Source organism: Carettochelys insculpta, chromosome 16, assembly GCF_033958435.1.
Source record: "Carettochelys insculpta isolate YL-2023 chromosome 16, ASM3395843v1, whole genome shotgun sequence".
Lineage (NCBI taxonomy): Eukaryota > Metazoa > Chordata > Testudines > Carettochelyidae > Carettochelys > Carettochelys insculpta.
The window spans coordinates 33,465,304-33,481,954 of record NC_134152.1 but is presented as its reverse complement, the minus strand read 5'-3'; the positions used below and the strand labels follow the sequence as shown (position 1 = coordinate 33,481,954).

General features: G+C 37.5%; 1 protein-coding gene across 8 annotated transcripts in view; it reads right to left on the bottom strand.

The window, feature by feature from the left end:
* The window catches only part of EPN2 (epsin 2), a 64,292-nt gene that overhangs the window by 22,245 nt on the left and 25,396 nt on the right, over window positions 1–16,651 (bottom strand). For 3 of the 8 annotated variants that reach the window (XR_012647718.1, XM_075010660.1, XM_075010665.1), the window contains exon 2: window positions 8,154–8,930. The exons of 1 other annotated variant lie outside the window; for it this stretch is intronic. Coding sequence is in view for 6 of the 7 variants with exons in the window: in XM_075010660.1 (XP_074866761.1) it covers window positions 8,154–8,748 (595 nt within the window). In the remaining variant the exon portion in view is untranslated. Of the gene's footprint in view, window positions 1–8,153; window positions 8,931–9,532; window positions 9,603–16,651 lie in introns of all 8 variants that reach the window. 4 more of the 8 variants (XM_075010661.1, XM_075010662.1, XM_075010663.1 and 1 more) reach the window with 4 other exon arrangements.

Sequence of the window (16,651 nt, the reverse complement as noted above, 5' to 3'; positions counted from 1 at the left end):
TGATCGGTACCACACTATACCAGAAACCCACTGATCGCTATACTTACTTACACCCTTCTAGCTTCCATCCTGCACACATAACTAGATCCATTGTTTACAGTCAAGCCCTTAGGTACAATCACATTTGCTCTGATCCTACTGACAGAGACTAAAAACGACAAGATCTTTACCAAATATTCATAAACTTCAATTACCCACCAGGAGAAATAAAAAAACCAAATTGACAGAGCCAGATGAATATCCAGAGGCCAGCTACTCCAAGATAGGCCCAAAAAAGCCAAGAACAGACCACCACTGGTCATCATCTACAACCCCCAACTCAAACCACTGCAACCAATTATTAAAGACCTACAACCTATCCTTGATCAGGGCGCCACACTCCAGAAGGCCCTAGGTGACATGCCTGTTCTCTCCTACAACGTCCCAACCTTATGAGGATCCTCACCAACAGCCACAGTCTATACCCCAGGAATACCAGTCCTGGAACCTTTCCTTGCAACAAAGCCCGCTGCCAGCTTTGTCCACATATCTGTTCTGGAAATACCATCACTGGACCTAACCAGGTTATTCACAGAATCATGGGCACATTCTCATGTTCTTCCACTAACACCATATATGCCATCATGTGCCAACAATGCCCAGGACAGATTTCTAACTCCGTTAGACAAAGAGCTAATGGGCACAAAACAGACATAAAAACACTCCAGATCCACAAACCGGTTAGTCAACATTTTAATGGAGTGGGCCATTCTGTTAATGACTCAAGAGTTTGAGCGTTACTGAAGAAAAATGTTCGCACCACTATTGAAAGGGAAACAGCCAAGCTGTCTTTTATATTCAAATTCGGCACATTAACATGTGGTTTGAACCAGGATGGGAATTTTGAGTCACTATAGAGGCTCGTTTGCCTAATTCGCTTTACCTAATTCTTGACACCCCCCCACTTCTACCCCTCTACTCTCCGATTTGCTCACCTTGATCATTTTTTTCTGATTTGTCCTCCTTGATTACTGTTTTTGGTTCTCTGTGCCTTAAATATTGAGTCTGTTCTGGTATGGCTATGGTCTGAAGAAGTGGGTCTGTCCCACAAAAGCGCACCTAATAAATTATTTTGTTAGTCTTTAAAGTGTTACTTGACTGCTTTTCTCTCAGAAAAGTGTACTAAAGCATGTTAACCTTGCCTCATACGTTACCCCACTGTTCCCAAGACTGACAAACATTCAGCCATGCCAGGCACTGAACACAGTTCTTAATGAGATTAAGCCACATAAAGAGACCCTAAGCATCTTTTAGAATTTTCAGTAACTCAGCATATTTGTTTTTATTAATTTTAAATTAAAATTGCATTTTGGAATGTCCATTCTAAGTTATTTTGTCTAATTGAAACACTCAGCTGTGCTTCATATCATGCACAGATGAAAGATGTTAAATCTTTCATTAAACCATGTGAAGTTCTTCTAAAACTACATTCACGTTGATGTGACCATCAATAATTTTTCATGAAAGAATCAAAATAAAGTGTACCAGTGTTAGTACCGACTTTTTTTTTTTTTTTTTTTTTTAAATCTGGAACTATCCTTTTAAATTCCTCCATTATCAGAACAGTCCTGTTATACTGGTCAGCTACCGGATAATGTGTCTTAGATGTAAGGATCCAGTATAAAGGTTATTGCCTTAGTAACAGTATCTCTGCCACACAAAGAATCTCTTATACCACAACACATGACCATTAACTCAGATGTTTATGTAAGATAGAACTGAATAGATCAATTCTGACCTGTTAAGCTCTGCTTTGTTACTGCTTTGAGCATTTTTCAGATTTAGGCATCTCTAGGCCACATGGAAACAACTGTGTGGGATATTTGCTGTGAGGTTGATAAATACCATTATCCTGTTTTCTCACCAAGTCTATCTACAGCATAAAGAAAAAAATCCCAACTTCAGTTAAATCACTAAAGCAGGATTCTGTTCTATCATCTGTCTTTATTACCAGCTATGGCATCTTTCATACGTATTTACTGTTAATTTACTATATTGTGGCTATACCTACATAAAAGCCAGCTGGAGAACCTCAAAGGTTTCAGCTACTATATTACAGAAAATAGACAACAGTATCATTTACATCAGTGAAATCTGTATATTTAAAAAAAAAAAGAAAAAGAAAAAAAGAAATCAGCCACAGCATAGCTTCTAGCATCTTTACCCAAACGCTCAGAACACAGTTTTTGGAAAGTCTCGGGCTACATCTACACTTGCCCCGCCTTCTACGAAGGGGGCATAGTAATCAGGCTGCAGGGAGATTACTAATGAAGTGCTGCAATGCACATGCAGCACTTCTTTAGGTTAACTGTCCCTCACGGCAAACTTCGAAGTGCCAGCATGCCATGCAGCCTCAGGCACTTTGAAGTGCCCATGCTACTTCAAAGTGCCTTTATTTTTTGGGGAGAAAAGACACTTTGAAGTGCCCAAGGCCATACGGCATGCCAGCACTTCAAAGTTTGATACTTCCAAGTTGCCTCGGTGGAGAATCAGCCTAATGCAGTGATGCATATGCATTACAGAACTTCATTAGTCAATCTCCCAGCAGCCTGATTACCATGTCCCCTTCAAAAAAAGGGGGCAAGTGTAGACGTAGCCTCTGTATACCAAACCATCTGATCTGCTGTGGGGAAGAGTCTGGCCCCAACCGCAGTTCCCACAGGAACTCACTTCAAGGGCTAGCCTGACTGGCTCATAGCAACTATCACATAAAGAAAAGAAAAGTGGACTAATGCAAAACTAAAATTTTATAATGTCTACCTGAGCATCATAACGCAAACTGACACCAATCACTTACCATATGCAAATACTATATGCTAGTCTAATCAGAAATACAGTGAAGCAAATAAAGTGATCATTCCAGAGAACCAATATCTAATCTCTCCAACTGAAAAGTAGCATACTGATAGTACATTCTATGTGTTAATCTTTAATCCATGTGTCGAGTGGTATAAAGCGTATTTTGATGACAGGAGGGGAATTATGGTACATAATAAAGCAAACGTGTGAAGAAGTCACATTTACTGCAGAGTGCCTTCATAATCAACTTTGGAATGTCTATTCCAACTTATTGATTGATAGGAGAAAACATTTTATGGAAACCTTGAAACTTCTCTAATTCAGTATTCAATTTAATGTTTGGTCATTCACAAAACAGCTCAATGCTCATGTCTCTGAACCTTTTTTCAGTTACTCTCACCCACATAACATCCCATCTTGCTTTGTAAAAATACATCCACGCAGATCAACAGTACATGGATCAAGGCATCATGTCTCTGTTTTTCATAATAGCATGCAGTCCATCCTGAGAAGCTGGTAAAGTGCCTTTCAAAAGTCATATAATATTTAACAGCTCCATACAATTTGTTTTAATTAAGTAACAATTTTATATCAGCTTTTTAATCCTCTTCCATATCCTGAGAGAGGGTATTTATAACCATTTGTTGTTACTGAAAAGTTTCATTATAGCAACAATGTTTATCTTTGTTTTTAGTTATTGTGGTAAATTAAGTAATACATAAGGGTTAATTAAATCAAGTTGTCTGTTGGGCACTTTTTATTTTTTTCAAAGACTACATCACATGAGTGAGATCCACAGGGATCAGGTCTGGGTCTGTCTCTATTTAATACAGGTTGAACCTCTAGTCCGACACTCTCATCTGGCAATATCTGCAATCCAACATGACTTTATTTAACTGGCTGACCACTTACAGGTGTGGCCAAGTTTCACGTGGTTCCCATACACCTAGTTTACAGCTACCAGTCCTGGTTCTCAGTGTTCTGTGCTGTTAATTAGAGCCCAGTAAGCAGTGCAAGTGTTGGTAATGCTGCTAGACAATATAGACCTCCTATCACCTAGCAAATTTACTCATTCTACACCAATCAGGTCGCAAGGGTGTCAAACTAGAAAGGTTCAAACTGTATTTTCATCAATGATTTAAATAAAGGCTTAAATAGTACACTTTACAAGTTTGCAGATACTCCTACGGTAGGAGGAGAGGTTTAAAATTCAAAATGATCTGGACAAACTGGAGAAATGGTCTGAAGTAAACAGGATGAAATGCAATAAGGACAAATGCAAAATATTTCACTTAGGAAAAAACAAGTAGTTGCACACATACGGAATGCGAAATGGCTGCCTAGGAAGGAATACGATGAGAAAGAATCTGGGGTCATAGTGGATCCTAAGCTAAACATGAATTTTTTTTAACCACAGTATTACACTAAAAGCAAATACAAGCAACCTGGAGAAGAGATGACTGAGAAGGGACATAATTTTCAAGAGCATAAAAGGTTGCTATGAACAGGAGAGAGAGAAATTCTCTCCTTAACATCCAAGGACAGGAAAAGAAGCAATGGGCTTAAATTGTACTAAGGGTGATTTAGGTTGATCAGCAAGAAAAACTTCCTGACCATCAAAGCAAGATAAGTGCTGGAATAAACTGGCCATGTAGGTTGTGAAATCTCCATCATTGCAGATTTTTAAGAGCAGATTAAACAAACTCGTCAGGCTGGTCTAGATAATACTTATTGCTGTCATGAGCACAGGGAAGTGAACAAGATGACCTCTCTAGGTCCCTTCTAGCCCTACAGTTCTATGGCATGGCAATGAAGAAAATAAATGAACTAAATGAACTCTTCATACACCACTGGACTACTTAAAGTTTTCCTTATGCATGCTGGTCCATCTTTCTTATGGCTGTATACATGCTGACTGACAGAGAACTTGGGGATGAATTTGGCTTGGTGACGCTTTAGCATAGGACACAGGGGAAAAATAAAACTTACAAACAAGCATTCTGAATTTCCTTCAGTAAGAAGTCAAATTAACTAATTCCACTGACATTCTCTCTATACAGAGTCAGAGAAAGAGCTGAACTAGAGGAGCAAAAATTAAACATCAAGCAATTTCAGAACTAATATGCAATGTTAAAACTAAACAGATTTCAATCTTAAAAATATATCAAAGATTACTTTGAAACACCCTGAAAACAAGAGACCATTCCAAATTTTGAAAACTTTAGAAATGCACTTTTCTAGGTCATCTTTCTTGTCATTATCTCATCATTAAAAATTGGACTGTAAAACAGAACTGTAACTTCTCATTTAGGAGACCCACTTCTCGCCTTTTGGCAAGAACTCGGTCACCATCGGCACATCATGCTGTCCATTAAGTCAGCTCTATTTGCATAGGCTGGGCCAGGACATTAAAACATGTAAGAATCCTGTTGTGCAAGCACAAGTGTTTCACAAAGCAGAATTTCTGCCCACTGTGACACACTGCTGCTTGTTGCACTTACGGTTTAAGAGCAGTTCTTGACCAAACATAGCACTGCAGACAGACACTCTAAAATATACAGAAGATATAAAAATACTTAAGGTTTTCAAGTTTACCACAATGACCTAAAAACACTACTTCCATATATTGCCATCATATAAAATGTTCCTTTTCAAGCAGCTTCCCAAAAACCTGAAAATTATCAATCGCAGCTGATTTTAAACTAGAAGGCTGAAAAACGGTTTTGGTATGAAGACAGGATCAGTCAATGTAATTTTTTTTTTAAATTTACATTATATTGCTGGACTTAATTTGCAGGTGCCTTCACTAGGAAATAAAACAGCAAAAATGTTCACACTAGCTGCTGTGGCAAATATCAACACGTGGATATTGCTACTATAATACATCCCAAGGATTCCTTCAGCTTTACAACATAATAGTACAACAGTCCCTGAGGACATCTAAAGTAAAGCTTTGAGGAAAGGATTTTATTTGAAAAATAGTGGATTGTTACAGATCAACTGAATATATCTGCAGAGAGTCAGGAAATAAAACCTTTAAAAATATTCTCAAAAAGGTGAAGTCATATCTTTCATATTATGGAAGCTACTCAAATTCTCATCATACTATTCATTTTCTTTGGAAATAGTAACTGAGAGAAAGCCATGCTAGTCTATATACTATCAAAACAAAAAAGCAGTCAAGCAGCACTCTAAAGACTAACAAAATAATTTATTAAGTGATGAACTTTTGTGGAACAGACCCACTTCTCCAGATCATAGCCATACCAGAACAGACTCAATATTTAAGGCACAGAGAACCAAAAATAGTAATCAAGGTTGACAAATCAGAAAATTATTATCAAGGTGAGCAAATCAGAGAGTAGAGGGGCAGAAGAGGAGCGGGGGGAGTCAAGAATTAAATTAAGCCAAGTATGCAAAAGAGTCCCTATAACGACCTAAAAAATTCCCATCCCGGTTCAAACCATGTGTTAATGTGTCAAATTTGCGCTAACACCACTAGATAGAAGAGCAAATACAAAAATCAAAAAGGTACAAAATTTTCCAATAGCAATAAAACAAAATACGAGTAAAATATATGAAATGATGTGGCTATTTGTCTACCTACACCTAAGTGGCTACGGTGGCCTTTAACAGAATTTGCAACCATGTAAAAATCCATCTATAGATTATCTGGCTATATTGGTATGACCTTGCATTAAATGTAGCAAACAAAAGTACAATATTTGCAGTGAGGTAGGAAGGCAAGGAAGCAGCTTTTAGTATGGAGAATTAAAATATCCAATGGATAGATATACGGAAAGGTGTTATATAGTTTTGGGACCTCCTAGATACTACTATAGAACAAACAATTAAAAACTAACACTACAAATTTTTATAATATTGCACTATTTAATCAAAATAATTAAAATGAGTTGCATAAAATTTAGTAATATTTAACAAACGTTTAGATAAACTGTGAATTACATGCATTTTCCTGGAGACAAGCCTTGCATGCTACAGGGTGAGAAAACACCATCCAATTAAATTGGATGTCCCTGTATTCATCTTGAGCACAAAGCAGGCAGGAAAAAAAATCCATTTGAAACAGATAGCTAGAATCGACATATCAGAACTGACTTTCTTACCCTAGTGTAGTGCTGGGCTCTTTGGGCCTGCACAAAGGTCCCTTACGTCACGCAACAGCACAGAGTACAGGGGTCAACAGCTGAGCCCAGAGAAATTGACTGTACTGCATCTTAACACATGCAGCAAAATTGAAGTCTGGAAGATCAACCACAGTGCAGTTGATCATCCAGTAAGTATAGATTCACCCTAACTTGAAAGATAGTAATAATCTAGGATGAAGGACTCAATAAATGTAAGTTTGTTATAACTGACACTTCTTCAATTCACCAATGACTTTGTTACAGCAGTCCAGATACAGCAAGTATTCATTTAAAAAAATTAGGTAGTCTTTAGCATTATACCAGAATCACTGCGATGTCTGCCAAAGCAGCCTTCAGCAGATCATTTATGTTAAGAGGTGCTAAACAAGACTTCTTCACAACATGGCTGGGCCCAAGCAATGGTTACAAAAAAAAAAATCCTTTGGCATCGTATTCTCATTAATTTCTAGAATGAAACAGTATCTAACAGTGATATTTGTTTAGCAAAAACTGATACTATAAACATGTATGGTTGAGAATTACACACTGAACTGTTACAACTATTTGTTTAAAAGAGCTGTTGAGCAATGAAGTAAACTAAAAGGTGCCATGATCATACTAAAACAAAATAGCAAAAAATAAAAAGTAAGTCTGGTTAAATTGCTAGATGCAAAGGAATTCCCTCTGCTTATTTTATTAAAGTAGAATTCTAGAAAGAAGCATAACAGGATAAAGTCTAAAACAAAACATGACAACTTTTCATCACACATGCCTTTCAAAATTGTATACATATGCAGAACATTAACTGAAAGAATGGACTTTAATGCTCTACCCAAATCAGACATGTCATATTAAATACTGGAACCCATTCGTAGAAATTACTGGATTTCACCACCTTTATAAAACGATTTTAGAAATCAACATATTCATCCCCTCACCGACTAGCAATTAAGTCTAGAAAGTTATTAAAGGCATTAGTACTTCCCATAAGACCTCCAGAGTTTCAGTCACTGCAAAAACCTTTTCTGATCTGTACACTAATACTCTAGGAAAGCTCCACTTAGTCTTTCATCCAATTGCAAATCAGAATCTGAACGCTTTGGAACAGACAGAGATTTACAGAACAAAACCACTCATTTTTACATGCATTTGATTATTTGTACTTACATCCATGGTAAGATGCAGGAGAGCCTCCAGATTTGCCATATTCTTGCTCTGAATAGCTAGTAGATAGATTAGGCTGACTGGAACCTCGCCCAAATGTGATCTGGTTACTACCAACTCCAGTGGCCACCTGAGCCATACGCTCTTTGGTCTTCAGGGCTTGGGCCCTCTCTGTCTTGAGTCGCTCATCATCCTTCAGAAGAGAGACCAGCTGCTTAGACTTCTCTCTTACATTGATGCCCTGGTCTTTGCCATCTCGATCAATATACTGGAAGTCCTTCAGTGTTTGAATAGCAAAAATATTCTCTTTACATTGCTGTGCCACCCTCTCAGAGCCAGTTTTGATCAGGTAATCTAACAGAGTAAGGGCCTTATACACATGCCGCCAGTTTTTGCCGTGGTCATTCAGCCGTTTCCAGATCATGCTCATAATTTCAGAAAAGGCTACCACATTGTAAGTCAGATCTGCTATTTCAGTCATTAAGGAACTAGAAGGTCCCCAGGGGTCATTGGAAGTTGCTTCCCGAACTTTTATTTCAGCCTCTGAATAATTGTTCACAATGTTTTTCATTTGCCGTCTAATAGACGAAGTTGTCATTTTTTTCGCCTTTTAATAAGACAAACTTTAAAAAAAAAAAAAAAAAACAACTTTGAGATTATTCTCTCTCCCCCAATGCAAGTTTCTTGACTGTGAAGACTCCGTATTAATGATCAATTTGAAACTGCTAAAATAATTTCCTCTCTTCCAGGAAAAGGTGCAAGAAAAGGAAAAACCATAACCTAAAAAGAACATGAAAAAAGTTAGCTTTAGTTTTTCATTTGTGAATAAAAATGTCAAACAAGTTACCAAAGTTTTGTGGTCCACTGAAGGTGCTTTCAAGGTCCTTAAATGCATTTATGTAAAAAAATCTTTAGTTTCTTATCTCAAGGCTAAGACAAGAATAACTGCTGGAAACTCACACCATTTAAATAAGCAACATGAATATAAAAAGTTAAAGTAGTATTAGAATAGAAAGAGCAGAATTACTCAGCTCTGATCCGTTTCATCACAAGCATGCACACTGACAATGAGGGAAATTTAAGCCAAAGATATTAGTTGTGAATTTAGTTTTGGAAGTTCTAAAGTCTATACTAATTACTGATTGGATCTACTTCTAGAGTCAGGTCCACCACACGGGAGCAAATTACAGCATCCGATCCAGCTCCTTCTACAATGCTGCATTCTGAACTCATGAGCCTTTCCCCTATTGGTTAACAGGGTCAGTGTTTTAGTGTAACATAGCTGTTAGGGGAACTCATGGCCATGGAAGGTGTGCATTTTCTATAAACTAAGCATGCATTTTCTAATCTATCTAGGGAGCTTTGAATGTCAGAGCACATACTTTGAACTAGGTTCAATACTCAACTGGTAACCAGTGAAGAAGGGCACTAGTATAATGTGTTCAAAGTGACCTGCAGAGTAACAGATCAGAGTTAAAAAAACCACACACACACACGCACGCGCGTGCGCGTGCGCACACACACATACACGTTTACTTTGTATATCTGACATCACTATGTGTCTATCAGAATTACCATTTCTGCTGCTTGGGAACATATTTCACATAGCACAGAGGAAGGATTTGTTTTAAATTATATGAAGACAATTATACATCCAAAATATTGTCAGGAGAAATCAAGTGAAAGCTTTTCGAAGATGATTATATTTCAAATTGGCAGAGGCACACTTAAGCTTTACAATTCATTGCTTGAGTGAGCAGATAGTCATACTGTATGTTTACTATGCCAATTGCTCTAATATTATATCCTTTGATTTTTTTTTCAAGTTCAGAAACAAAATCATTGCAATGTTAATTACAAATAAAACCAGCTGTTTAAATACTTAAATACTTCCTGATTCCGGAAGGAAAAAATCATCACACTGGCAGAACAAGGAGTGTATTTTTAAAAATGTTCTCTAGTAATGTTTCCCCAGACTCGAACAAGAAACTGCACTATTTTCCCCAGACTCATACAAGAAACTGCAATGTCAGCAACAAAAGGCGTGGGTGAGAATTAGCACACTGATGGCTTAATTAACATTACCATCATTCTTCAAATTACTACCATGCCATTTTGAACGGAAGCAGAATTTTCTGTTTAGGAGGACAACTTTTCTAAGTAATAAACACACAACTTTAGAACAGTGAAAGGACAGTACAAAAGAATATGTTTTTCCCCCGAAGAATAAAATTCTCAGCAAATAACGTCAATTACAAGATTAATCTTGGAATCTTTCAATCTGTCTTAAGTCATTCTTTAAGTAAGTTATAGCAGTTTTTATCTTATGCACTGAAGAAAATTAAGTTGGCTGTAAGACCAGACCTCAAGAAAAGTTCTGTGCAAGTCTGAAAGTTTGTCTCTCCCCTGCAGGAGTCAGTCCAATAAAGATACTACCTTGCCCACCTTGTTAAAAATCAGACTTCAAGTAATATGCAGCAACAGTGTTTTCCTTTGCATTTGTTTAAATCCAACTCATAGGAAAAGAATTTTGATCTATTCTGAGACAAACACCAAAAGGAAGAGAGCTCAACAGTGACCTCTGGAGAGGAAAGAGCGATTACACTGCTCTTAGGGCAGGCCTACGCAAAAAGGGTAGCCCAAACTAAAATACGCAACTCCAGCTACATTAATTATGCAGCTGGAGTTGATGCACTTAATTGGGGCTTCTGTGCCATCTCCACAGAGGGAGGTCAATGGGAGCATTTGCTGCTTTCAACTTCCCTTACTCCTAATGAGGAGCAGGAGTATCACCACCAACGTGGTGCTCCGTGAGTCCAATTTAGCACATCCCTACCAAGTGCTCTAAATCAAAGACGACCAACTGCAGCAGCATCGATCTTCCTGGAAGAGAAGACACAGCCTTAGGAGAGAATCCTTAGCTTTGCAACTCCAGAGTATAATCAAAGGAGTCCCCATCTAAACAGGTCCCCATCTAAAAGGTTTGCCACAACATATCAGCAAAGGCAAGTACTTAGCAGCATTTAGAGAGGGCCTGGATATTCTTATGGATAACAAGAAGATTCAGAATTGTAATACTAAACATGAAACAAATGAGACACTGAAAAACCTGGATATACACTGCACAGGAAGTACAGAGGAGATTAGTAAAGGGAATGATACCATACTAAAAAATTTCATAAATACTATGAGGAAATTCTGAGCAGAGAGATGAGTACAACAGAGTCTGTATGGGTACTAATACTAAATCAGAGGCATGGAAGTATTCTAGAAGGATTATGTAACTCTCCATCTAATTAGGAGTGAAGCCATTGGCTGCCCAATGTCATGAAAAACATCAGAGATAATAAAAGAGTAACAACAAGCAACTTCAACTATAGTTGAACCTTTCTAGTGTGGCACCCTTGGGACCTGACTAGTGCTCAATCAGAAATTGTTGAACCACAGAGGGTCAGTATTGTCCAGCAGCATTACTAACACTTCCACTACCTACTGGGCTCTTAGATAGAGTAAGTGACAGCTAAACAACATCACAGAACACTACAGCCACCAGTCTTGACTCTCAATCAAACTTTATTAGGCTGAGGGAAACTTGAACACACACATAAGTGGACATCCAGCTAACTAAAATCATGCTGGATCAGAGTAACAGAGTACAGAGGTTCCACGTGTTCCTACTTATCACCTGGTAGTGTCACAAATGGACAGGGTGTAAAAAGTAATTTCAAACAATGTTTTCTTGGAACACCGAGTTTTTGAGTACAAAAGGGAACAGTACTTTTAACCTAGTCCTAACAGTAAAATTTGTTCAAGATGTAACCTCAACTGAACTAAGCAATAGCAACCACAGCACAATTAAACTGAAGACCATTGAAGATGTAGTCATTTTAAAAAAAAAAGAGAGAATTGTTCCATTAAGCTTTAAAAAGGAGTCCACTGAGAAGACCCTTAACTATTGTTTGACTTTCATCACATGCATCTTGCACATGCCCAAGACTGAAGCACCTATTTAACAGAGAATAAAACCAAATGATCAATCCTATGCCCTGAAAGAGGTCAAGAGCAAAGACTTCTCCAGTCACCAAGCGGTCTAATTCCTGCACAAAAGTGAAGTGTATACGATGGTTAATCATACTAGCAGGTAGACTGAATTAATCCTAACATGATGGCCATGTCTACACTGGGGGGTGGGAACCCATTTATTTTTATTTTTCTAGTGAAGACAAGGCCCAAGATACATGTGGGATTTGAAGATGCACTCAGTGCAGAGGTAGCCTGCAAGGAATCCCAAGTTCCTGTAAAAAGTTTAAGCTGAGGCTTATGTTTTATTTATTTTTTTTTAGTTACCAATAAAGTCAAGCACAAGAAATGGGTGAGTTTCCACTACGTGTATACATCTTGGAAAATGATAGGAACTATTTGATTATAGCCAAAACCTCCAGTTTGAAGGATGTGATGCAGCATGTGTCAATTTCTGTTGGTATAGGCACAAGTGATAAACCTACAGTAGACAGAATACAATAAAGGAATCTGAAGAGGGACAAACACCGAAAAATATGAAATTATTTGCTATATTCAGTGAACACACTGAATTAGGTACAACAGGAACAAGTATTCGTAAATTTTCAACAAAATTTAAAATTTGATAATTTGTACTTTTATTGCAGTTATAAGATTGCTACATAGTGCAAACTCTAGCATTCAGATACTTAACCTATTAATATCATGGAATAATTATGCAATTTCAGTTGCTAATTAAATAGCTTACTTTGATATGAATCAGCAAAAAAGGTTATGGTCAGTCATTAACATGGTACCTTTTTTGACCCAAAGGTTAAGTTTAAAAACATTTTACCTCCCTATTCTATTTTATTCTAATTTTTTGCTATTAAAAAACAAAGTATAGTATTTTGAAGGACTTCATTTTATCCTATTAAAAATGGCAAAGCAAGGTCTGGAGGAAGGACAATCTTTTGTTAATATTGTTTTGCCAAATTTTATTTTAAAGTTTAATTTAATTTTTATAGCTATTTTGGCACTAGCAATAAATCAAGTTCTTGGGCATAAAGCAAACATTACTATGTCTATGCTACAGCAAACCGTCAACAGATTTTATTGTTGGAAGAGATCTTCCAGCAAAACTTCTGTTGAAAGATCACTTCCACACACAACAGTAGATAGAAGAGTAATCCGCTCTGTCGACAGAGAGCAGCCACACTTCCTGGCCACTCTCGCGATAGAATGGCCAACTGGAAGCTCAGCAAACAGGACTGCCCAGTGAACCAGAAGCCCTGTCTGTTGACAAAGGGCCCCCAGAGCATCTTTTTCGACAGAAAACTGTCAACAAAAGGCATTATACCTGAACGCAGAGAGGCACAAAATTGCCAGTGGATGTGCCGGGTTTTGTTGACAGGTCTGTCGACAAAGCGCATTTTACATGTAGATGCGCTGTGGGTTTTTCCAGAAAAAGCCTGGTTTTGTCAGAAAAACCCTCTTATGTAGGCAAAGCCTAAAAAGGTACACAAACTCATCTGCTTCCCCATCTCCTGTGAAATTAATATTGCACTTTACCTTAACATTTGGAGAACGTGAGAAGTGTCTTTGAAATAAATTTAAAATTGCCATTTGACAAAAGCGAAAAAACATTTTAGTGCAGGATTAGTTGCTTTCACTGATTCATGAGAATAAAGCAACATAATGAAGACAGTGAAATTACTGCCAATCTCATACCCTTCGCACACTCACACATTATTTAAAAAAGTTCATTAGGGACAGGAATTGACCAGGGGTTCAATTCAAGAGAAAAAACAGCCCTGCTTCTCTGAAATAAAAGCATAGGTCTTCTTTAAGCTTTTCATTTTTTGGCCAGGGAAGGCTCAAAAGTTACATTTTGAAAGCTGTCTAGTCCCCTTTCATAAGTGAGAGAACAAAGCCAGGATTCATGGACAGGTGACCAAAAGGTTTCTTTAAAGAATTAATACATAAGGATGCATATGCATACTCATGATTTACAGGACTGTTGGATTCTATACTGATTTTTAGCAACGCCTGAAACTCTCAGGGTTAAAATAATTTTTAGTGTGGGCAGTGATTTAGTACACAGTGGACCTCCATACACTGATAAAAACAAATCAGATATTTTATCAAACCCACTTTCATTACCTGAAATTTTAAAAGCACCTGTTAGGGAATTTTAAAGGTATTTGTTAGAGGATCTGAGTTCTCTATGTACAGAATCTCTACATACTTGCACAGTTTACTGAAAGTGATAAATCTAATGGCAAGTTTCGCTTTGTGACTGAAGATAAAATGAATCACCTAACCATTTTGATTCAGGACTTGCACACTGAAATGTGCCAGTGATTTGTATATTTTGTTCTGCAGCCTGTCACACAACTGGGATTACTGACAAGAAAAGCAACTTTTTTCCAGAATGAACAACTTCTGGAAGAGAAGAGCAGATCACGACAAATGAGCCAAGTCACAGCTACATAGTAGGCCTAATTTTAGAATTACAAGCTTTGGTGGAGTCACTTTAAAAGTAACACATTTCTTTGCCTATGGCTAGGCCAAGTATCACTGACTACACACAAGCTTCTTTTCATGTTTCATTTTATTTCTCACTAGTAATACAGAGACTACTAGATAGGTAATGAACAACAGAATGTGGAATAATTGTGGAATAATAGAGGTCAAATCATTATGTAGTGAGCCAAACATTCTAAATGCTGATTAATGCAATAGTACAATAGAATATATTCACACAAAGTCCCATCAAATTGAGGTTTTTTTCTCCTGGAGGTTATCTACCTGAACAAAAACAATTCAGTTTCCCTCCATATATTTAGTAAAAGGTAAGGAAAATAAATCAACATTACATAGTGTACCCCAAAATTAGAAAGAAGTGTAAAAATTTGAAATAAATGCACATTACTGTGCTTACTTGGGTGTTACTTAAGACTAAAATAAAGGTGGAGGGCGACTTTCAAAAGAACACATGGAGAGAAAACGAAGGTATGCTGGGGCTACCCTGCAAGAGTACATTTCCATCAGAATATAACTAGTTACTGAAGTGTGCCTGTAATTTCAGAAGTTAAGATGCCTGCAAATCAAAAATAAACTTCCTATCAAAAAGAAAATGTGCATTAAAATGTAAAACACATTTATCTTACAGACTAACAGATTTTTTGGACCATAAACTTTCATTGGCAAAGACCCACTTTGTCAGTTACATGGCTACCCCTCTGAGGGCTTGTCTACACTAGCTCCCTACTTCGAAGGAAGCATGGTAAGTACAGTGTTGGGAGTTTATTAATGAAGTGCTGCCGTGCATATGCAGCACTTCATTAAGCAAATTGCACACACACACACCCCCCACGGCAACTTCAAAGAGCTGGCTCGCGTCCAGCCGCGGCTCACCCACCAGTACGTCGATGTCCGTTTACTCCTCAAAATATGCATCTCAGCACTTCATTAATAAACTCCCAACACCCTACTTACCACACTCCCTTCAAAGGAGGGAGCTAGTGTAGACAAGCCCTGATACATTTATCTTAAGTATTAGTGTGCTCACAACATATAATTAGCTCAAAATTTTAGCCACTGGAAATTATGTATCTTTTCAGCTACAGATAGGGCTTTCACCATAAATTGTTATTTTTAACTGTAGATAAATCCAAGCATATTGAAGCCAAATAGTTTTTCTTCCTTGCTCGGTCCCTTGCTAGAACACTGCCTAAAAGGAGTCTGAATCAAATTTAAAATTTCTGATAGTTTATAGCCACATTATGAATATAGAACTAATCTGATTTTTTCGTAAACAAAGCCTATCTTGAAATTTCAAATGACTACGTATAAAACTGAGAGCTGGCCCTAAGTAAATCAACCTAACCTAAACCATAGACATGGCTATGTCAGAACGATCTCTTGATAACATACCTGCTGCCACATAGGAAGTAAGATTACCTACATCAACAGAAAAAAACATCATCAACATATGATTCTTCCACACTACCATTCAACAGCATCATAGCTGCAGGATTACAACTGTGTCACTGTAATATGGTGATGGCCTTATTCATGTACTCAGTTTTGCACAACAATTAGTCTGCCTGGTCTATAACAGGGAACAAAGTCGATCTCAGATAGGCAATTTTAGCTATGCCATTAGTGTAGCTAGAATTAACATATCAGGAACAACTTGTTCCCTGGTGTAGATTGGGACTCTTCAGGCTCAGACCAACCTCTTACTTCACGCAATAACATGGAGTACCAGGGTCGACGGCCAAGCCCAGAGAGATCGATTCTGCCACATCTTCACAGATGCAGAAATATTCAACTCCAGAGGACTGATTGTAGCACGTTGAACACATTGTAAGTATAGAAATATCCTAATTCGAGTCCAATAAAATGCTTGCACTGCATAAAAAGTTAAGTATATGCTCAAATCTTTGCAGGAGTGAACCCCAAATTTTCTTCCTTCACTATGAAAAAAGTATGTT